The sequence below is a fragment of the Manis javanica genome, chromosome 13 (genome assembly GCF_040802235.1).
Source record: "Manis javanica isolate MJ-LG chromosome 13, MJ_LKY, whole genome shotgun sequence".
NCBI classification, from domain to species: Eukaryota; Metazoa; Chordata; class Mammalia; order Pholidota; family Manidae; genus Manis; species Manis javanica.
The window spans coordinates 74382403-74406396 of NC_133168.1; the positions used below are offsets into that span (position 1 = coordinate 74382403).

The window sequence follows — 23994 nt, forward strand, 5'->3', positions numbered from 1 at the left end:
GAGTTTACAAGCCCTGATGAATGAATGCATTGGCCACGTAATAGGAAAGCCACACAGTCCTGTTACAGGTTTGTACCTTGGTAAGACAGCAGTCACAGCATTTCTCCTAGAACCTACTGGTTTGGGTGAGCACATCGTCTTGTAATAGTAGCCATCTAAACTGGTGTGGAGGTTCTCTAAGAATATCCAGGAAGATGACAATGAAATTGATAGGCGTGAAGTATATATAGAGAGAACTCCACAGCAGTCTCTCAAAATCCAACAGGAAGACTAAAATCTTAACGCAAGATAGTCGGTGCTTGTCAACAATGTTAAACTTCAGTTTGTTTTGTTTTTTGATTTTGCACACCAACACTCTTGTTCTATTCTCCCCCTTAAAATCTTTTCTTCTGGAAGTGAGTTTCCGTTAAGGAGCGAGGGCCTTGCCTGCTGCGGCTGGTGAGTGAGTGTGAGCGATCTGTCCCACCCTCCTCCTGGAAGGAGGAGTTGGTTTTCCCCACAGCTTTCCTGAGTACCAGTTTCCCCAGTAACGTAAATTCCTCCTTAGTTTTACTTTAAAAAAAAAGTTAAATTATGCTACGATATAGTTAATTTCAGTTTTCAATTGCAGTTAATAGACAGTTTTACAGTATACGTTGAAACTTTAAAAATATTTATCAGAAAAAGGCTGTGTCTTACCCCATTCTTGTGATAGTAAATAAAAGCAAAACTGTATTTAGATGTAATAAAAATCCCAAAATGAAAACTTAGAAATTTTAAACAATTTAAGTTACACAGAATAAAATAATACATACATGTAAGTGGGCTGCCCATCCTCGCCCAGTAAACTACATGGTAGTTTACTGACAAGCGACTGTATCTTAAAGGGAACTTGCTAGCTATAGAAAATTTAGTAGACAGGTTTTAGAGCTTAACTTCTTTCTCTCTAAAATTCACTTCAGTTTATACCTCTTTTTCTCCCAAGGCTGTTTTGAAGTGAGTTATCATTTGTAAAATTGGTTGAGTATTTTATATAAAAAATGGTAGATTCTTATTTGACTTTGATTAAGCATATTTTCATTAAATAGTTCAGTAATTTTGATTAAGTACTTCGATTTTTCTCATTTCCTGGAATATTTCTCTAAGAATGTATGAACACTAATTCAGTAAAAATTACTTCTTTAAAATATTTTATTGCATAAGGAATCATTTTCATTGTAGAAAAATATTACAAAAAAATGCTTATGGCCCCCTGGTTCACAGGTCTCACTGCTAACTGTGAATCACTAGCTGTTCACTGCACTTCTCTATGAATGCTTTTAGCTCAGGTGGTCGATAGTACTCTCTGTAGGCCGGAGGTGTCCTTGTCCCCGTGGCCGCTGGGATGGCGGAGACAGGCACTGGGCTGCGAGTCAGATCGCCTGACAGTCGAGTGACCTGGGGCTGCTCATTGAATATTACTGAACCTCCTCTTCTAATGCTTAAACCTGGATGCTGATGAGGATTCAGTGAGGTCACAGCATTTTATAAACCTGTAGTGTTGATACTTGGCAGTCGTTTGCATTTGTACTTTTTCCTTACAGGAGAATTACTGAATGAGCATGTCAACTGTCATTTTTGTTTTTGTTGTTATTGCTCGACCCATGTTCTAATGATAATGATCTGCTAGATAGCCTTCCATATGATTAAACAGACCCATTCTACCATGCCTCGCTTCAGGCTTATATAATCACACAAACATCTATAGGGTTGTTTCTTCTACTGTGTAAAAATTGAATCACATTGGATATTAATCTCCTATTTTTCTTACCTGTTATAGAAATTCCCCCGTGTCAGTAGGGATAGACCCAATTCATTCTCCTCTGTGACTGCATTGTGCCCATTACGGGTAACTATAACTGTCCCACTGTTTCCATATGGGTATTCATTTTGTTAGGTTCTGCCATGAGAAACATCTCTATAATAAACGTTCACCACTAGTGAAATTTAAGCAGCTATTTTGTGTTTATTGGCTATTTGGATTTTCTTTTCAATGGAGTATCACTGTTTTGCAACAGTTAGATATCCATATTCTTAAAAGAAATGTTTTGTTTCAAACATGAAGAATGTTAAACATTGTATGTGTTTTAACAGAAAGTTTTCATTTTATACCTTTGTTGGAAAATTTTGTAGTAATTTTTAAGTCAGTAGTTCCCAGTATGTTTGCTGGGTTCAAGACATCACCGTTCTCACCAAATCTTTTTTGTTGTTGTTGTTTTCCTTTTTACCCTTTGTTGCTACTGGAATTTTTTCAGTTTACTATTGTGGTAATGGAGATAATAGGCTAGGGAACACAAATGGCCTGAATTTTTTTTTCAATAATCGTGTGATTTTTGTTTTGCAAGTTTTCCCTTCTGATCTCTCCTTTTTTGGTAGTTCGGTTTATTCCTGTGTAATGTTATTAAACGTAAACAAACACCATGGAAGTAGTTCTACTTAGGATGAAACATTTAAAATAAAAAATATGTAGACTAAAATTATTAACATATGAAGAGAAAATGTGACATTAAAAGAGCTAAGGAGCGTTAAAATGAAGTCAGAATTAAGAGGAAAATATGTCAGGCAGAAGGGAGCCAGTGGAGCCCTCGGCCATTGCTGGTGACAGAGTGGTTGGGGGAGCAAGAGCCATCAGTGACCTGGTGACCTGGTCCTGGTACGGTCACTTTTAAATTTCACTTTTAATTTTATATAGTGTTAGAATTTTGCTTTAAATTTTATCCACATTTACCTTCTACCAGAATATTTAAAAGAAGAGGAGAAAAACAACATGTTCTGAAAAAAGAATAACCAATTTAAACTGTGCCTGATCCTCTTAGTTTTGTTAAAGGAATAAAGTAAAACTCATGACTCAGGAAAATGACAGCGTCTTCCCCAACTCAGGACCTGTTGAAATGTCACTACCAACCAGCATCTTTTTAAAAGTGTGGATAACATGAAAACCTCCTTTTTATTAGAGACATGCTACATAAGCCACATTTTCACATTTTCAGTCTTCAAAATGGGTTATGTGGTTTGTTTTGCATATGTTGTATACTTTCACTCCAGGATTTTAAAATTGGCTTTGGTGGATAAAAGTTTGAATGTGTGATCCAACTTTCAGAAAGTGACATTTTCCACAAGATTCGTATATGTAGTATGATTTTCTTGCATATATAATGGATTTATTTGGGTCACCAGCAAAATTAAGTCACATCCTATGTCCTTTAATTGCTGGGTTTGGAAGTTTCTGTTGATGCCTTTAATAAGTTTCATTTGTCACTGTTTTCACTGGCAGCTATTCATCGGAACAGTCCCCGTCCTGTGAAGGTACCTCGATGCCATAGTGACCCTCCTAACCCACATCTAATTATCCCGACTCCAGAGGGATTCAGGTATTTGGTGCTTATCTAGTCACTTGCTCTGTCGAGTCTTCTCTGTTGTGCATGCTAATATTCTGAAAGCCACTGAATGCTTGCTTTGATGTGTAGTTTTTCTGTGTTCTTGTTCATATATTTTTATAAGTTCTCATTTATGTTATCTTGAAGACATACCACAGTGCCTTACAAAAGAAAAAGGCATGCAAATTTAAAATGGACTTGGACCTTTCAAGATAACTTAGCTTCTCGGCTTATTTTTAACCTTAAGCTATTACTAAATGCTTTCCAGCTTTGGAATAATTCTTTCTTTTTCTTTCTTTGAAAATGACCTTTGGAAAACAAGTTTGAGTGTGCATACCATAGTAAACATTTGAAAAACAATACTAACTAGCAGTTTAAAAGTGGAGAAAAAGCTGGAATGATCTTTCCAGTCTTGACTTTTATGTATGTATATAACTATGAAGTGACTTAAATACTTAAGTGAGTTCAGAAACTCTAGTACATCAAAAATACTTACCTTGAATGTGGTGGCATTTCTGCATCTTGAGGTAGTGAGCATTTTCCCTGCTCTGGAAAAATCACTTTTTAAAAGTTAATTTTATCAGACAGTATGTGCTAGGAAAGGACCATAGTTATTTTTAAAAGTAATTAGTTTGAAATTAGTTTTTCTTTTTCACACCTAGACCTGCATCTCAATCAAAGAACAATTTGCATTTGATATATTTAAATAGTTTTCACTTCCTCACCCTGTTTTATTTTTAACTGAAAGCTGTCCGAGCATCTGTCCCTCTTGTCCTCTGTGTTCCTGAAGCTCTTCTTCTCGCTTCAGCACTCGGAGCGTGCCTTCGGATGCGCGGGGCCACGGCAGCTCTGCTGCTTCTGCTGTCACTGCCGTCGCCGCTGCTGGGCGCCCGGGCCCCTCGGGCAGCGACCCTGCGCCGCCCAAACCCACCAGCAGTGCCCATGATACCAGGTAGTCCTGCTCCGCTGGCGTCCATGTGTCCTCGGCCCTCCCCAGTGCACCTCTGCGGGGACCTCAGTTTCGGGGGGTCCCGGGAGGACTCTCCCCACGGTGTGTGCGCTGCTCAGGGCCTCCCATGGGCTCTCATGGCCCCAGGGGCCTGGCACCCCCAGCCTCCGTGGGTCGTAGGCCTGATTTTCATATTTTCTGGAGCTAACCACCAAACCGAGCCGACCCGCAGTCAGCAGTACCTCTGCAGAGAGAGGGTCGGAGGAAAGAGCCTGGTTCCCACGGGAAGGGGGCGGGAATCCTGGCGAGCAGCCCTTGCCTGAGGAGCCCCAGGCAGTGCACAGATGGCATCTAGCCAGTGCCATTAGGTGGTAATTCTTTTTTTAGGAGGATCATTTTTCTAACAGCTTTCTGAACTTCCAACATTGTTGATTAGAACTAGTTTATAAAAGTGGAAAAGACTCATGGAGTTAGTATCTCATCTGGAGAGTAGATCATTCCTAGAGAGAGCTATCAGGAATTTGGCAAGCTCCAGAAAAATTTAAGTCTCCTACATGAGGTCTTTCGTTATAAGTAAAGAGGGCATTGCAGTTTTTCCCATTCTGGTTGTTTGTTTTGGTAAAGGATTTTGTCAAGGTCTCATGTGCTTAATGGTCAGAGGGCATTTGTTTACTCTTAATTCCACCCTTGTGTCTGGTAGAAGGGACACACAGTTACCATCTTCGTCTTCCTACAAAGATGGTGATAGAGTCAAATAGAACTACTTGGGTTGAGGGTAATCTGATCAAAAAAGATGAAATTGTAAAGGAACTCAGTGCTCTGTATCCTGCTTTTAAGAAAAAATATTACTATAATGTTAGCAGAAAGATGCATACAGCTTTTGAATTTAAAATAGATGAAAGTGTTTTTACTACTCCATAACAGTCTGCATTTTCTAAAACATTTCCATACTTCTCATTAATTAAATTAACTAATATTACTCATTTTTAGTGATAAACATCTATAACCTAAAAAAAGTCAAGAGTATTTTACAGCTTAAGCAGTCAACTAAAAAAATTAACATTGAGCAAATCCCATTTGCCCTCTCTGTTTTTTTGTTTAGATTATTTCATGGCAGCTACTTCCACATATGCTCTCATGTCCCTGTGCAGGGTACTGAAACAGCCTCTATAAATGCAGCACAACTGGTGAGAGAAGTAATGCACCCTCAAATGCAGCCGTGCTTGAGAACAAACACCTCACCAGAACTAGGGTGCCTGCTTTCTTGTTCATATGTGATTTCTCCAGAAAAGGGGGAGTAATGCCCTATTTTAGTAAAGGTTCATGAACTATGGTTTAAGGCATTTATAAGTTGGAGGTGTTTAAAATACACACAATGTACTTCGGTATAAAAGTGACTCCCTGCAGTTGACCTGTCTAGGCATTTAGTCTTAGGCTTCGTGTAAGTAGTTTTTCAACATGTTATGGGTCATATTTTGTAAGTATTCTTCATCTTAAATATTTGTCCATACTTCAGGATGATCCTTGATACTTAGAAATTTTACTCCCATTGTCATGGGCCTTCTTGAAGCCATGTTTTACGAGGAGGAAAGGTACTCGCTGGTGTGCGAATATGACAGCAGGTGGCTAGCCACAGGGCCAGGGAGGCTGTGCAGAGCTGACAGCTGCTAGCCCCACTTCAGCCTTCTAGCCTGGCTTGGCTTAGTTGAACTCGTGCCTCAGCACCTTGATGGTGGGCCTGTGTAGCAGACCTCAAGGCAGACCGCCCAGGCCTGGCCTGGGAGCCGGAGACCCAGAGCAGCCCTGGGTCTGTGGACGTGAGGTGAGGAAGCAAAATGCAGCCTGCAGCTCCCGGCATCAGAAGGGGTGTCCCGGCCTGTGCAGCCCTGGCCTGTCTTAGGGGTACATCACCACAGGGACACTTTACTTTGCCCCATGGAAGCCAGTAGATGTTTTGATTTGACTTGGTTTGACTTAGGAAATAGTCTGGACTTCAATTATTTTCACCATTGTTTATAAAACATTTTTGCAGTGTTCTGCTTGTTGGACCTAACTCTTACTGGTTTGCAAGAGCTGATTGCTAATTTTTCAGAGATTTTTTGCAAGCCACAAAATTTGTTACACCACAGAAACTGTGGGACTCTACAACCAACTCCCCACTCCCGATTAGTTTTTAAATGTTTGTCAGCACATCACCTCATGTAAGTGTGTTTCTTGCCTTTAGCCCTGGCACAAAACTCTGAGGATGTGGAATGGGCTGATTGTGTCTCTGGGAGATCAGGGGGATCCGCAGTCTCCGGCATGGCTCGGGTGTGGCTGGCTCTCTTCACTCTAGCGTCAGTGATGTTGTTATGAAATGGTGCCAAGCCTTTTTGATGAACTATGTGTCAGTAGAAGATATCCCTCTGCCTCAGACTTAGCAAGTTCTGTACTAGGTTTGGGAGTTTAGGGAAATAAGGTGCTGCAGAATTCACAGTTGGTGAACATCTGTCGAGTAGACTGTGTTGCCATAGGCCCAGTCAGTGTACGATCAGAAAGAGCATAAATGCTACCATACTTCAGAGAACCATTCATTTGAAGGATACCTACTAAACTTGTTAATAAACTAATGCCATCTTTACTTTGAATTGTTTGAGTTATAATTTTAACACTTCCCTAATTTAATTCTGGGTTTTACTCTTTATGGATTCATTCTGGATTGCTGAACACTTAACTTTACTCTAAAAAAGCAGCAGATTGACTTGGTTCTTTGTATGTCAAGCTTCCTGCTCTTCTGCACTCCTGCTCGGCTCCTGCTCCAGAAATGTCAGGTGTTCTCTTCCATTTTCTTATGAAAGAGATTCAAGATCCTTTGAATAGTATGATGATTTTAGCAGAAATAGAATTAAATACAAAAATAAAATTTGATGGTAACTATAAATATTATCCAGGTTTGGTTAATAATTTGTAACCACCGTGGGCTTAAATTATGGAGCTTTCCACACAACAGTAATACTTCAGTAAATACTGTTCTGTGTTTATTTTTGTGTTTTTTACATAAAACAGTGTATTATGCAGTCAGGTTCTCATGTGTTGTCTGTGGAGGAATAAAAATAACATTCTCCTCCCATACTGAGGTGGGTTTCTCAGTAGCAGCACTGTTCATTTTGGGCAAATAATTCTTTTTTGGGGGCTGTCCTTTGCATTGTCCTGGACCCACTAGATGCCAGATGTCCCGGGGTGTGTGTGTGTGTGTGTGTGTGTGTGTGTGTGTGTGTGTGTGTGTGTGTGTGTGTGTGTGTGTGTGTGTGTGTGTGTGTGTGTGTGTGTGTGTGTGTGTGTGTGTGTGTGTGTGTGTGTGTGTGTGCGCGCGTGCGCAGAATCACCCCTAGTTGGGAATCTTTGCTCTAAAAAAAAGTGTGTGTGTGTGTGTGTGTGTGTGTGTGTGTGTGTGTGTGTGTGCGCGCGTGCGCAGAATCACCCCTAGTTGGGAATCTTTGCTCTAAAAAAAAGTGTGTGTGTGTGTGTGTGTGTGTGTGTGTGTGTGTGTGTGCGCGTGCGCAGAATCACCCCTAGTTGGGAATCTTTGCTCTAAAAGAATCTCACAGATCTTTCATTTTGAGTGCCATTGAATTGATAGCATGATTTTTAAAAACACTAAACCAGGGGTTCCAGTGTCCCGGAGAATGACCGATTGGCTTCCATAGCAGCTGAGCTGCAGTTTCGGTCTCTGAGTCGCCACTCAAGCCCCACCGAGGAGCGAGACGGTGAGTATGCTCGGTGGGCCTGGCCATCTGTCTCGGCCCCAGCTTCCATTGGCTATACCTTTGAGAAGAGGTGACAGCTTTCTAAGAAGATTTAATGTCAGACACATTGGCTTTCTAATGTAGGTGCCTTTTTAGCTATGTTTTCTAGTCTACTTTTGTTGATTTAAAAAAAATTATTATTCCTGGTATTTTAATTGCCAAGCACTGTGGCTCACCTTAAAAGTACAACAGTGACCCTGTTTGTCGAGGCCATGCTGAAGTGTTATCACAGTGCAGACCCGGGAGTCTGCCCAGGAGCTGGGGTTACTCACGCTGCCGCACTGCTGTGCTCCTGGGCAGGGCCTTTGAGTGGAGTCCCCCAAAAATCCACTTTCCATCCAGTATCATATTGTCTGTTGCTCTCGAAAAGTTTACACAATTAAAATCCTGTAACCCCAGGAACAACTTCTTAGTTTGGTGTAATTTTCTGGAACTGATTGTAGAGACAGCTTCTCAACACTCACATCAGCCAGAGGTTAGTTACCAGAAAGGGCAGGTTGTTGGTAACTAATGATTGTCATTCACTCTTGAATCTTGCTCTCAATTACAAAAGCATTTTTGTTTTATATGTCTTAATTTGTATGAAAAAAAACCATTTCCTGCAGAACCAGCATATCCAAAAGGTGATTCCAGTGGGTCAACTCGGAGAAGTTGGGAACTTCGGACACTGATCAGCCAGACTAAGGGTAAGGGAAAGAATGTTGAACTTAAAAGGCTTAAGCATAAAGTGAGCAGTTTCAGCTAAAACATGCTTTAGCTTCTGAATTATTAACCCTTCTACATTGATATTTTGTGGCCTTTCTTATGCCTTGATATCACTTTCTATATATACTATGTTTGTGTACCTTTCCTGTTTCTTAAAATAAATTACCAGCTCCTTTGGGTTAGGAACATGTTTTGCTCTTCTTTGTATTTTTAAAGCAGTGTGGTGGTTAATTTTATTTTGCCTTGGGTGGCCCCTTAGCATAAATCTTTGTAGATAGTAGTAATATATAAGTATCTGTGAAATGAATAGCCATTCATTGCTTACACTAAGAAGTTGAGAAAAAGCATTTATCTTAACAAAGTGGGTGATCAAAAATCAGTATTAATTCACAGAATAAATAGCAGAAAAACCACTGGTCTAGCACTTGATCTCCAAATGCTTTCACACATTTGTCACAGTCTTGAACAGTAGGCAGAATAGGTTTTCTTTTCATAAATGATAAAGTTTGAGAGGCCAGTTAATTTGTCCAAAGTAGTAAACCGCAGGACTGGGATCAGAGCTCTTCACCAATAGCACCCCTTTGCCATATGTTGTCCCCCAAAGCTGAGGACAATCAGAAGGGATTTCTTGGAGGGATAAGGCTGGAGCTGGTTTTAAAGGAAAGCGGTTCTGCATCAAGCCAGAGGAAAAGTACAGAATGAGAAACACACCTGAAGGCCCGTGACCAGTGAAAAGACCCATGGGGCTGGGCTGGGTAGTGTGGCTGTACACGGAGGTGAAGTTGAAGTGGGAGGTCGGGCGTGGCCAGTCTTCAGAGATCGGCTAAGTGCTTATGGCTTTACCAGGTGATGGTGGGTAGCCTTTGAAGCCAGTTGAGCAGCTGGTGTGTTTGGGAGTGGGTAGGGATGGGGGGTAAAAGGGGACACTGAGGTAGGCTAACCTGCTGTCCTGAATGGGGGAAGAAACAGGGAGATTGGTTTGAAGGCCATTGGAGTAATGTGGTGTGAAAGAATAAGCTATAGGCCTAAGGTGGGATATAGAAAAAGGAATGAAGTCAAGGAACAACTGTATTACAATATGGGACAGGCCTGGAGTGGGCCAGGCGTGTGTAGAGGGTTGGCGGGGGCAGTGGCGGAGGGGATTGCAGTGCTTGGGCTTGAGCTGGTGGCCAGGAGGGTCTCCGGTGGCTCTCACACAACCTGTGGTTCCCACAGATACCAGTCTTTACTATGCTTTTCGAAACAAGTACTTTGTGGTTGGGTAAACTTGGGAATTCTTGGGAGAGTTGTAGTTCACACTGACATATTAAAGACCAAGGAATTGAGAAACTTTACTGTTAAAAAAAAAATAAGCTGTTCCCAGAAATATTTAATGATGGAGTCCATGGCCTCACAGCTGTGAAGTCTTGTTCAGTGCTGTGTAGACTTGATGTGTCATAAACTGAGGTAAAGGAAACAAGGATTGACATTTTTAATAAATGACTGTAGTAAGAAACTGTAATTAGAACATTATGAACCTTTGGGAATTTCTCCCTTCAAATTACCATATTGTCATCCCAGTCCTCAATCATCTCTTGTTGGCTAGGAAATCCAGGCTCTTAGATAGCTAATTAGGATACACTATGCAAAGTGCTGTATTAGTACTTGAAGTAGTGCTTCTCAATTATGGGTTGTGACTCATTAGTGGGTTATAAAATCAGCATTAAAACAAAATAGGACGGAGTCTGAATCACACGTAATAGGAGTAATGAGGTTTCCTGAAAGTGTTGTTTTAGACACTTGTATGTGGAAAAGACATTTCTTACTATAAATAGTGATAAAATATGTTGGAGAAAAAGAGGTACAGAGGGACAGAAGTGATGGGAAAACAAAAGAATAGTGACCACATTGTCTGCGATGTGTTGGGTATTCCTGTGTTCCTGTCACCAGACTGCATGCTTTACATGCATGCTTTCATGAAATCCTCACGCCAGCTCTGTGAATCAGGGATTATTACCTTCATTTTACGGAGTAGGGATTTGATATATAAAGAGATCCATTAACTTGCCCGTTATCAGTCATCAAACACCTGGAGCATGGTGAGGTCAGAGTTTGATCCCTGGCATTCTGAGTCCAGAGCCCCTACTCTATACATTCTTCCCAGAGAAGGGAAAGCTTAATTCCTTTCACAGCAGGGATGGCTTCCTAGACGAGGTGCGGTATCACAGTGACCTGTGATAAGGAATATTTACTCACCAGGCACTGTGGTGAGAAGGCTGCCTTTTAGGCAGACAGAAAAGTGTGGACAAAAGTGTGGGAATGAGAAACAGTTTGGTGAGTTCCACAGAGTCTTTTCAGTTCAGCTAGTCCAGAGCTTGTGGCAGGAGAAGAGAAGAGAGAGGGCTTAAAAAAGTGAAGCATAAAAGATAAACTGGGTCCAAATTATGCAGGACGTTGGGACTTTTGTGAACAGGTTGTGAAGAACCATGAAGTAAATTTACATAGGAAAGTGACATGATCAGATTTTATGTTTTATTAAGACAATTCTGGCCAACGAAAGTGCATTGGGGAGCTAGCCTAGAGGCAGGTGGGAGGTCACTGCACTAGGCTGACCAGCAGCCTGGAGAGTTGTCCTCAGCCCTGTGAGTTCTGTGAGTGTGTGTGTAGTATGCAGTGTACTCTGTAACTGGTGGATTCGGATGGACTTCAATTCACCTGCTGTGTGTCTGAATAGTTAATGAGCCTTGCTGTGAAGGGTGCCAATGTATGTTGCTCTGTTTTTATTGTTTTTTGCTGGAAATTGACTTGATGGTAGTGATTGGGACTGAGTTTGTGTGTTTCCCCGCAGATACAGCTTCTAAACAAGGACCCATAGAAGCTATCCAGAAGTCAGTCCGATTGTTTGAAGAAAAGAGGTATCGAGAAATGAGGAGAAAGAATATCATTGGCCAAGTTTGTGATACCCCTAAATCTTATGATAATGTTATGCATGTAGGCTTGAGGAAGGTGACCTTCAAGTGGCAAAGAGGAAACAAAATTGGTAAGGAACCCGAGGAACGTGACACAGAAATAGCAACAGTTACACTTTGTTAAGTTAAATCTTACATAGTTGGTCTTTTTCTCTTACAGACATGGCATACATATTATATCTTTTGCAGAGCATTCTGTTTTTTGTTTCATATGTAAAATGTGTTCTGAGAGCAATACAAAATGAGATTTTAGAGACATTTAAATGGTTCACTATATTGAATAGTTTTGCTTTGTAACTCCAGAGTTACAGTGGAGAACTACATCAATTTTACCCATTTGTTCATGTCTCTATTTTTTTTACCTTATTCCCACAAGAACATTATTTAAGAAAGACTGGGTACAAATAAAGACAGGGCAGTCTTTTAAAAACACTGCCTATTAATGAAATTAAGTTTCTTGTAAAATAACTAGTGGTAGATCGCGTGAGAGAAGGAGCCTGCTGCTGTTCTGGTCCCCGTTTAAGTGCTACTCTCTGGCGAGCATTTAGGTCCAGAGAGGCAGGCACAGTGTGAGTGTAGGACCCTGTGAGCTGAGGAGACCTGAAGTGTCCAAAATTCTATCAGTTGGAGCAGAAAACACTGAAAACAGTCAAGCACTTCATAAATTGTATTAATTATTGTTATCAGTGTTATTCAGTCATATATCCCCTTCACTTAATGTCCCCAAAGCTGTGTTGGTGGGACACTCCCCCCACCCACTACTGGTCCCGGCCATGCAGTGGCGCCGCAGGAAGTCTGAGTTGGTGGTCAGGTTCCCCGCCTGGCAGCCCCTTGCGGCCCAGACTGCCTCCAGGGCCCTAAGGCTCAGAGGTGTGCCCCTTCATGCCTCCTCTGGGATTTTCCAAAGTCAGTTCTACCCTATGTATAGGTCTTTACAGGTAATCCATAGGGAAGAGATTGTCCTCAATTATTAGGGAATGTTCAGAAATATTTTGGGTCTTGCAAAAGCGGACTGTAGTAAGCGTAATTATAGATCTGTAAATAGAGGTCCAGAATTGGAGATTTTATCATCTGGATGACTTGAAATGCGTTGCTTGGTGACTGAGAGCTGCGTGTTTGTTCCCGCTTGCAGGGGAGGGCCAGTATGGGAAGGTCTACACCTGTATCAGCGTTGACACTGGAGAGCTGATGGCTATGAAAGAGGTGAGTGGTTTGGCCCTCTAGGGCTTTTTGTTTGAAGTCCTTGTGTGATAAAGATTTGATAAGGAAAAGTTCCTCTTAGTGCATAGAGCTGCCCCCAGTGCTTCTGTAGTGAGTCTGAGACCTGCCTTTTAGCACTTAGACTGTTGAGACCAACCAGACAGGCACACACTGAGTGACAAGACAGGCACACCGAGGTGACTGGGCAGGCACACACTGAGTGACCACACCAGGCACACCGAGGTGACCGGGCAGGCACACACTGAGTGACGAGACAGGCACACTGAGGTGACTGGGCAGCAGGCACACACTGAGTGACCAGACAGGCACACTGAAGCTACACTGAGTAAAGCCGATTATGATTCCATGAGGACACTAAGACTGAGCTGGGAAGGCCTGAGGAGGCCCCATCAGGGAAACAAAGACTTGTTGCTGAAGAGGGGACTCCGCATGAGGTGAGGTCAAAGGGCAGGTGGTGGAGCTGGATGAAAAGGCTGCAGCTCAGCCAATGACCCTTCTCCTTCCTGAGCTCCTGCTGCATCTCCTCGCCGTGCCTGCGTAGCGGCCGCACTGCTTCTGTAACCTTGTTCAGCTTGGTTGTACACTTCTTCTGAGCCCCTGTGACTGCTCACTGACTGGTTAATGGTTTTGTTAATTCAGTTTGTAGCTGTGAGAGTGATGTGATCAGCCGCTCTCTCACCAAGTATTCTAAAGCAGGCACGTTTAATTTGCTTGGAATGACAAAGGACAGAAAGTCTGGAAGGGAAGTCACAGACACACAGACCCTAGTCCTGTGGCTCTGGGTGAGGACAGTGTCAGGAGACAGCTCACCAGCCCTCCTAGTTAAAGCTGTTGTGTTTCTAGTTTGTGACAGTCCCATCAGTAATCAACAATTTCCTTTTACAGATTCGATTTCAACCTAATGACCATAAAACTATTAAGGAAACTGCAGATGAATTGAAAATATTTGAAGGCATCAAACACCCCAATCTGGTTCGGTATTTTGGTGTGGAACTTCACAGAGTAAGCCAACTTTGATCACACTCTTTTGTGTGAGGATCAGTAAGGGTGCAAATGGAGTCCTGTTCTACATCACAGGTCTTCTCATTGCAGAGCACAGTAACTTTGCCTAATTATCAGGAAATCTCCATGAGTTACATCATTTCTGCCTTCTCTCTGAAACTAGAGGAGTTCTTCCTGAAATGTAAGTTGTAGACTGTAGTCATTAACCCGACATTATAAAGCGCTGAAACCCATCCTGCCAGTCAGAAGGCTCTTCTAAAACACCCCACACAGCTTCTCGCTGCTTTTTCGCGGAACCACTGTAGAGTACACTGTTGAGGAATACCAAGGTTTCTTTTATGTTTATTTAAGGAACGAACCATTGTGAAATGACAGAAATCTAGAACCTCAAATTTGTTTTCCCCCTTGTCTTTAGAAGTAAACACTTTGAGGGAAAGAGGATAACCTGGAGCATCTTGGCAGAGCATGAGCTTCCAGGGGAAGTTGGATATTTGTGATTTTTTAATGTTTCCACAAGTAAATTCATATTTGAAAAGGATGTGTTTCAGTACTTAATAATATGTTTATAGGGTCAGCCCCGTTGGTCCCTGTCTGAGAGTATACAGCGGACTGGATTCCAGAGGATCACAGACATTGTCGCCAGTGATTCGGAGATGTTCTTATCCCGACTAGCTATGTAATTCCAGACAGAGGAAGGAGACAGGCACATGCTCGGTAGAGGAGTCAGGAATGACTGTCAGGAGACAGCCTCAGTGCTCAGGGTGACAGGCGTAGTGTACCATCGCAGAGAAGGTTCCTCTGGGGCCTGGCCTGTGACGTGTTCCACATTCTTCGCTTAGTGTCCATGTAAACACAAGGCTGTGTTTCATTCCTCCTCCAGGAAGAAATGTACATCTTCATGGAGTACTGTGACGAGGGTACGCTGGAAGAGGTGTCGAGGCTGGGACTTCAGGAGCACGTCATCCGGCTGTACTCAAAGCAGATCAGCACCGCGATCAACGTCCTCCACGAGCATGGCATAGTCCACCGTGACATTAAAGGTGATGTCCCCCGCTCGCCAGGAGCCAGACAGTCCTCTGGTGCCCAGCACAGGGTCGGTGCCCCCAGATGGTCGTTCCCACTCCCACACATCATTTCTCTAGGAAGAAATACCTTTTTTATACATAATCTCCTGTAAAGAGCTCAAGACGAAGCAACTGTGTGGAGCCCCGTCTCCTCCTGCGAGCGGCGGCTCTGCTCTGTGTGCTCCATAATGCTTTCGGGGAAGTCTGTTTCCCAGAAATGAAATTTGTTACTTTTAAGGCTGATTTGGTCAACATGGTGTGTTCACGAGACATTTGTGATCAGAGCATCCTTTCTTTTCCCCATGTCAAGACCCTTGTGTATTTGCATATAGACATCGTGAATATGTCAAGTGACAGTGAGTCAGAAATGCTGGTGTAACTCATGATGTGCAGCAGTGTTAGGGGGACAAGGGTAAGATTTTATTTACACCAACCTCCCCAGTGGAGTTTTGCTAAATATTGATTTGGTCAAGCTGATGGATTAAAAGTGCTTTTCTCTTCTGTGAGGAGAGCAGCCATGCTTCTGTCTTAGAGCTGTCCCTCTGGCATTGGGCTTAAACACACTGTCTCCCTGACCTTTGTATTTGGGAATCTGAGGGGTTAAAGTAACAAATGATTTTTATCTAGACCGAAGGGTTCCATTCTATCACGTAGTCTTAGGCCAACCTAGACCTGTTCGCTCTAGAATTGGCCAACTTCTGACCAGGCACTGGAGCCAGTGGGGATCTAGATTACATCCAAACCTGCTTTGATCTGGATGGAGCACTGCCCATCCTAAGGCTGCCCACTGCCCCCAAGCCTGCATCCCAGTGTATGCCAGTCTTGCTGCCTGTCCGCCCACCCACCACACGTGGCTGTCTGGGATCATTCTGAGCATCTGCTCAGTTGGTTCTTTGTCAGGCCACGGTGTTGCCTGTTTCCAGTTGCTCTGCCACGTACACCAGTTGGGTCTCTGTCTGCTGTCATGAAGTGGTACCTGCATGTCATTGGCCATGGCCATAGAGAGGATCCCTCAGAGTTTTTGCAGCAGATTTGTTCACTTTTGTCCTTGTGATGTTTGTATAATATGGTATGGTGGAGGATATACATGCTTGGACTAGTTCTAGAATGATGAAATTAGCAATGTGTAACCCACAGTGGACACCACCTACTGGGGGGGCACTCAATCCACGAGGAGTGACTGTTAGACGTCAGCCCATCATGTGGCTGTTTGTCTGACTTGAGTGGCTCTGCATTGCTTTTTGAAAGCCGGTACCCCAGGACTATGATGCCACCTAGAGATGTGTGGCTCAGTGGAGTGATGATATCCTGTAGCCCATAGCAAAAGGCAGAGCTGCCTGAGAGATGAGCAGTACCCACCACCCCAACTTGAGTACCAGTTAGCCATGTATACTGCTGGCAGAAATACTAGGAAACTGCAGAACGCTGTTCAGTCTACACTGAACCTGGTGGCAGCTAGGATCTGATGAGAAAGTGCAGCAGTGTGTATGCAGTTCTTTATCCCCGTTGCTTCCTGTCATAGGGGCCTCTGTGCAGAACTCTGATGTTTAGAGACTGCCACTGCAAGCATTTGTGTTTTATATTAATGTCTTTTTAAGTATCTCTGAGTTTTTAATGTTAGAATTAATACATGTATTTCAGTTCAGCATTTATTGGTCAAAACTATCTGCACTGGTACTAAAATTGCTTTGCTTTATTTTGATGTCTTGATTGAATAATGGCTTAAAATCTTTCTGTGATTATACTCTGTAAAGCTTGTGAATCAAGTTGCTGGTAGTGGAGGTTGCCATGTCAGCTTAGGAGGCACTCATGGCATGCCAGGGACTAAAGACTGCTTACTTCTCACTAGGTGCCAACATCTTCCTTACCTCGTCTGGACTGATCAAACTAGGGGATTTTGGATGCTCAGTAAAGCTTAAAAACAACGCGCAGACCATGCCCGGCGAAGTGAACAGCACTCTGGGGACAGCAGGTGGGCACGGGCGGGGCTTGTCTTAGTGCTGTGACTCGTCGTGGCCTGCCTGGTGCTTGGGTCTCCCTGTCCTGCCTTGTCAGCAGAGACCTGGGAGAGGTGAAGGTCTCTAGCGTGAGGGGCCTTCCACCTGAAAGCCCTTGTCAGACGGGAATCGATTTCTCCCTTAAAGTCAGAGGAGGAAGGGAAGGAAGGCCTCTTTTTCTTCCCAGAAGAACTATCTTTGTTGTTCCCATGGGATTTATTATGGCTGTTTCAGTCGAAATAATACTATGTTTAAATGGTAATTATTTGTTTGAATTATTTAGTGTCATTAAGAAGTCACATCCTCCTTTGTAGGTAAACTTTGTATTTTCATTGTGGATGTAATTTATCTGAAGATTTGGATATTCAAAACTTGTCCTTTAGAAGATAATGCAGCCCCTAAAATGTCAATTTAAAAAATTGACTTGAAATACCTTTGTTCAAGTTTTGATATTTCTTCTTATCTAACTCGGAGAAAGCTCCCCATGGCCACCTAACAAATCAATTGCATCTTCTGTGTACGATATTATACAATATTAATTTCTTGCTTGGCTCTGCTAATAAATGGTGCTGTGTTTATAACCCATTCCTATCATCATATCTGTGACTTTTAAAGCATACATGGCTCCGGAAGTCATCACTCGTGCAAAAGGAGAGGGCCACGGGCGAGCGGCTGACATCTGGAGCCTGGGGTGTGTTGTCATAGAGATGGTGACGGGCAAGGTAAGCAGAGGCCACACCTGGAGGAGAAAGCTCAGGAGAGCACTTCACAGGAACAGGGCCATGACGGGTTTTATTATGCTTTATAAAAAAGAGCATGACTGGAGGTGAAAAACATGACCTCATGAAAAGATACAGTAAGCTTAGACAAGTGACAAACTAGGAACCAAATATTTACAGGATTTATGACTTAGAGGACTCTTACGAGTGAATTACAAAAGCATAAGGCTTGAATTAAGAGAGGGAGAAGCAAGCCGCTACAAAAAGAAACATGCAGTGAAAACTTATGTCCACATAAAAACTGGCACATGATTGCTTATATCAACTTTATTCATAATTGCCAAAACTTGGAAGTAACCAAGGTTATCCTTCACTAGGTAAATAGATAAACAAGCTGGTAATCCATACCATAGAATATTATGCAGCCATATGAGCTTACAAGCCATAAAATGACAGGGAGGAACCTTAAAGGCACGTTGCTAAGAGAAAGAAGCCAGTCTGAAAACACCGTGCCACATAGGATTCCAACTGTATGCCATTCTGGAAAGGGCAAAGCTATAGAGGCAGAAGATCAGCGGTTACCAGAGGCTCTGGGAGAGGGAGGGAAGGATGAATGAGTAGAGAACAGGAGTTTTAGGGTAGTGAAACTGTTCTGTATGGTATGGTATCTGAAAATTCTGAAAATGTATCTTCTAATAAAGATACTAGTAATGAGCAAGTCTGTACATGTCTGAAGTCATTCTGTGTGTGGTGTATGTAGCATCGTTTATAAAGCAAAAAAAGTTAGAAACTATTAAATGTTATTAGTAGGAAATTATTATACCTTGAAGCTGCTGAAAAAGATCGCACAGAAGTGCTCCATAAATATTAATACTATTTGTGTTAGCAAAGAAAGATACCCATGGTGTCTGTTACTTCCATTAAGCCACAGCTCAGAGAAAGAACATGAACTCATTGAAGAAGGCATACCGCAGTACCTAGACAGTGGCACACAGATCAGAAGGCCCCACAGCCTTGTTCTTTCCCCGTGAATGTCATTTTTCATGTGATTACAATAAAATAATCTAAGCTTTGCACTAGTAAAATTTGATGCTCACTTTTCAACAAGGTAGCATATTAAACATGCCTATAAGTTAACTTAAGTTTTATTAACATATTGTATTGTTTTACATATTACATTTTTTATTTGCTTGCTGGTGGCTTCTAGGTAATGCTGGATTAATGGAATATCCAAATGGGGTAGGCAGACTATGCTGATCCCTTAGTTGTATAAATAAAGTTTTGTAAATAAAGCACATGATCACATCCATTCATTTATTTATTGTCTGTGGCTGCCTTCATTCTACAGTGGGAGAACTGAATAGTTGTGACAAAGATCCTATAGCCTGCAAGCCTAAAAAATGCATACCTGGCCCTTTAATTATCAATTTGTTTCAATAAAAGTTTGGTCCTATTAAGTAAAAATTGCTGGCTCCTGATAAATATTAATACCGAGATTCCTAAAAAGAGATTGAGCAGTTGCTTTTTTTATGTCTATGTGGTATTAAGGCCTGATTTTTTTCTTTTTAGAGGCCTTGGCATGAATATGAACACAACTTTCAGATTATGTATAAAGTGGGAATGGGGCATAAACCACCAATCCCTGAAAGATTAAGCCCAGAAGGAAAGGACTTCCTGTCACACTGCCTTGAAAGTGAGCCCAGGATGAGGTGGACGGCGAGCCAGCTCCTCGACCATTCCTTCGTCAAGGTTGGGCACATTGCGGCACCATCTGCATGTTTGAATATTTGAGTTTGGTTTTCATCTGGCACATGAAGAAATTTGGGAACTTAAATATTAATTGTCTATGTATCTGAAATGGAAAGGGGCTAAATGTTTTGTCAGGGGATTTTGTATGTGCTTTTCCTTTTGGAAAATATTCATCGAGTTCTGCTTGATCCATTTGGATGGTGTGTTTGAGGTGTACCTGGGACGGTAAGTGGAACTTCAACTGGGACCCATGAAGGACTTGGTGTCCACCCTTGAGAATGTGTAGCCTCCCTGAGGCTCAGAGTTAGTAACAACTAGCCAGTGTGCTCAGAGCCACATGTGCCATGTTGCAGGGTCATTGAGAGGAGGATCTACCTAGTCAGGTGGTTTCAGACATTACTTTTCCTAGAGTGAGAGGCCTGAGCTGTTAGAGTAGGTCCGGCAAGGCTGGGGTTGGGGGCGTGGATGTGACAGACTGGGAGGGTCATGGAAAGGCGCTCTGATTAGCCTGTCACGTAGCCAGGGAGCTGCGTACAGGTAGACAGTGAGATCGCAGAGCATGGCAGGTGGTGAAGGGAAGGCTGGAGAGGTGGGCAGGAGCCACGTGAAGGGATTTCAGTTTTACTGTAGGCATAACATGATGACATAGTGTCTTGGAATAATCACATTGGAGGTGCAAGACAGGTTTGGAGGCTGCCGATGGGTCGGGCTTGGGAGGTCAGGGCAAGTTATCAAGTGATATTTCGGAGTCAAAATGGCCAATACTATGGAATGAGTGGGTGAGACAGGTGAGCGAGCCTGAGGTGTAGGTGGTTCTCAGGCTCCCAGCTGCAGCGCCAGGTCAGAGGTCCCACTTGCCAAGACAGGTAGAGCGGGCAGCTGGTAAGGGCTGGTCAGGGGGTGATGGTGGTTTTCTTTGGTAGATTAGGTTTGAAGTGTGTTTGGGGCATCTGCTTGGGGACTTCAGACGGGCATATGGATATTTTGGGCTGGCACTTGAGAGAACTGGGCAAGGACACAGATTTGGGAGACAGAAATGTCGCTGGGAGAGTGTTCAAGGGGCAGTGGGCTGGGAATGGACCCCTGGAAGGAACTACATCAAGGCTGTGCAGGTGAGCCTCTGGGGAAGGGCAGGAGGGAGCAGACAAGTGGTAACATGATTCCTGGGGAGGGCGAAGGAATAAGGAACAAACAGCTGCATTTGCTACGGAGATACAAGGCATTGCAATGAAACACAAATTTACTTCCTCATGAAGTATTTGAACAGTTGACACTGAGAGTGTACACAAGTGCATTCTTAAACCAGCTTCCGTGGAGCAGTAGCTGCACTGCCGCTATTCCTTGCACTGATGAAGTGCCCTCTCTGTGCCAGGTACTAACTTCCTGATGCGCCCCACCCGGGTCATGAATAGGGCTCAGCTCTCTCCTGCCTTCTTCACAGGTGTGCACAGATGAAGAGTGAAGCTGATCAGTCTGTGGCCTGGTAGTGTGTGTGCTCGGAAAGTTCCCTTTATCACTACTGTATGTAATATTTACATGACTGTGCTGAGGAGCAGTGGAAGCCTTTCTGACCTTCCAAGACCGAAGACTGCACAGGTGACGAGGGTCACTCCTCCTGCTGCTCGTCTGTGTGACGTGGCGCGGGGCCTCTGAGTGACGGTGTTCGCGAGTAAAGAAGCTGCATGTCGAGTGTCATTACTACTGTGCACGGACCGTCGCCTCTGCTGCCCTGTTTCTCGTGTGACCGAGAACTGTGACATCGGTGTGGTGTTTTTGACCTTGCTAGGTTCAAAAGCAGTGGTAGTGTTATCAGGCGTCCGGGCCTTGCTGCCAATCTCCTGTTTGTCGGGTGCACTGACTGTGAGACCTTACCTTTTCGTTGTTGGCAAGCCACAGGTTTGTTACACAAAAGGCTGGTTAATGAAATTTAAGAAAAAGGTTCTTTTTTCAATAAATGGTTTATTTTAGGAAAGCTCAGTTATATTGTCTTTTAATGGTTATCAGATTCAGAGCCAGCATATTATTGGGTACAGAGGTCTGTCACATTCCCTCACGTTCCTCCATGGAAGGGGCACCATCCCATGGCCGAAGGTGGACGCTGCGCTGGGAGCTCCCTGAGATGGAGGCTGTCCTCACCGGGAGGTGACAGCGCAGTGGAGCACCGCTGGGGTGTGAGAGGGCCCTTGCAGTGGTCTTATGTTCACCAGCAAGTGCGTAACAGAGTCGATGCCTTGTTAACCCTTGGGGCCCCATTCGCTTTTAAATCAAGATGTATAGATGCTGGGTCAGTATAAATACTAGATAATCTCTTGACAAAAAAGCCTCTTTTTCAGAATGTAAACATTATGGCAGTTTTCTAAAATAGCCCAAATTATGTGACATTGATAGGGTTCTTTAATTTCTCTTTGCTTTATATTTTTTTAAAGATTGATCTTAAAGCCTCCTGAAATCTCTGTAGAGGACGACTGACTTGCTCCTGACACACAGAGAGTGATTTGTTAGGCAGGTTCTGCATTCACCTTCCTTCCAGGGCAGCAGATCCTCTCCAAGAAGTTAATATCCAGAGGATGTTGGTATCACAGAAGGATTTATACACTTAGAACTTTTTTTTAATTTCAGTATTGAAAAACACCTTTTTGAGGTAAATAATTCACATAATTTGTCAGTGTCCTATTTAGTAACCTTGAGTGTAGCTACACAGTCATACCACCACCTGCACAGTCCATCTTAGGATATTTCCATCATCCGAGAGGAACAGCTCATGGCTGTTTGCAGTCATTCCCATTCCTACCCTGAGCCCTAGGCAACCACCAGGCTACTTCCCGTATCTATGGATTTGCCTGTTCTGGACATTCTGTAGAAATAGAGTTTTACAGCGTGGTCTTTTGTTTCCAGCTGCTTGTACTAAGTGTAATCTTCCTGAGGCTTAGCCGTGGTGTAGCCTGTATCAGCACTCCATTCCTTTTCATTGCTGAATCCCATTCCCATGTATGGCCATGCCCCATTTTCAGTTACTCATTTACTACTTGTACATTTTCGTTATTATGAATATTGCTGCTCTGAACATTCACATCCAAGTCTTTGTTTGGACGTATGTTTTCATTTCTCTCGGGAATGGAACTGCTGGCTTATTTGATAAATCCAGGTTCGGTATTTTAAGAAACTGCCCAACTTTCCAAAGTGGCTGCACTGTCTTATTTCTCCCCAGCAAGGTAGGAGGCTTCTGGCTTCTCTGCACCCTCACCAGTGCGTGTTGATTGTCTGTCTTTGTGAGAAAGCCGCTCTAGTGTCTGAACTGGTTTTCAGTCCGTAGCTCCCTGATGATGGTGGGCATCTTGACCATTTGTACATCTTCTTTGGTGAAATGTCTTCAGATTGTCTGCCCATTGTTTACTTGGGTTATTTGTCTTCTTACTGAGTTGTGCGACGTTTTTTATGCATTCTGGATACAAGTCCTTATGGGGCATGTGATTTGCAAACGTTGTTTCTCCTACTCTGTGGCTTGGCTTGTCACTTCTTAATGGTGCCTTTTGAAGAACAAAAGTTTTAAAAGTTTGAAGTATCAACTAGTTCTTTATTGTAGGTGCTCTTGATACTGTATCTAAAAGCTTACTACCTGACCCAAGATCGTGAAGATTTACACCTGTTTTCTTCTACGAGTTTTATAGTTTCAGCTCCTCCATTTAGGTCTGTCACCTACTTGTAGTCACCTTTTGTGTATGATATCCGGTAAGGGTTTACTGTGTACTTTATGAGTTTATGAGTAACTCATTCCCTAACTTCAACTGTGGATGGGACAGAAAAGCAGAAGAGGAGCTGCCCCCCCTCTGCCGCCATCACCCTGTGGTCTGCAGGAAGCCCGTGGGGCCTTGTTCTTCCTGCCTCGGATGCACGGGGCTCACTGTAGGCGCTGCACCCCGTCCTGGCAGGGCATGGGGTGCTGGGATTTGTGACCTTACTTCATGTACACTTTAGGAGTCTGACCACCCTATTTCATCAACGTTGTTAATATTCTCCACTGCTTTTCTTCTGTGTTTGCAAACATACAGATAGAATGGCATTCTGAAACTCCATGGAAGACTTTTCTTAATGTCCTAGAATGTTTGGAAAGACCTGGATAAAGACTATGGACTGTAAGAAGAGAAAGTATAAACTGTGTAATTAATTAATTTCAGAACTCCAAAGGGATTATTATTCAGCAACCGTAGTTTTGTTCTTACGTCCTTAAAATTCAGCAGAACATGGATGCCTGAAATTTCACAAATGTCCAGTCATTCCAACATGTAAAATAAGACTATGCCTTTGTATGAAAAAAAAATATTAAAGGTAAAAATTGTATGAGTCTTACTCAAAGGAGAACTTTACCAGCATGGCTTTAGGAGATATTTTCTAGATACTGAAAAGATCTAAGTAGGTGCTTAATAAGTACTTTTTAGTCAATTCACAATCAATATTAAAAT

General features: G+C 42.9%; 1 protein-coding gene across 6 annotated transcripts in view; it reads left to right on the top strand.

Annotated features, from left to right (window-relative positions):
* MAP3K4 (mitogen-activated protein kinase kinase kinase 4) overlaps positions 1 to 21506 on the top strand; it is a 106913-nt gene extending 85407 nt beyond the window's left edge. For 2 of the 6 annotated variants that reach the window (XM_037023891.2, XM_073219861.1), the window contains 13 exons: positions 2 to 80; positions 3293 to 3389; positions 4204 to 4347; positions 7990 to 8090; positions 8735 to 8815; positions 11662 to 11853; positions 12915 to 12985; positions 13889 to 14005; positions 14886 to 15045; positions 16919 to 17041; positions 17682 to 17788; positions 19355 to 19534; positions 20976 to 21506. In XM_037023891.2, the coding sequence (XP_036879786.2) occupies positions 2 to 80; positions 3293 to 3389; positions 4204 to 4347; positions 7990 to 8090; positions 8735 to 8815; positions 11662 to 11853; positions 12915 to 12985; positions 13889 to 14005; positions 14886 to 15045; positions 16919 to 17041; positions 17682 to 17788; positions 19355 to 19534; positions 20976 to 20996 (1473 nt within the window). In that variant the 3' untranslated portion in view covers positions 20997 to 21506. Of the gene's footprint in view, position 1; positions 81 to 3292; positions 3390 to 4203; positions 4348 to 7989; positions 8091 to 8734; positions 8816 to 11661; positions 11854 to 12914; positions 12986 to 13888; positions 14006 to 14095; positions 14187 to 14885; positions 15046 to 16918; positions 17042 to 17681; positions 17789 to 19354; positions 19535 to 20975 lie in introns of those variants that run through there. The other 4 variants (XM_037023895.2, XM_037023900.2, XM_037023907.2 and 1 more) reach the window with 4 other exon arrangements.
* The last annotated feature ends 2488 nt before the right edge of the window (positions 21507 to 23994 follow it).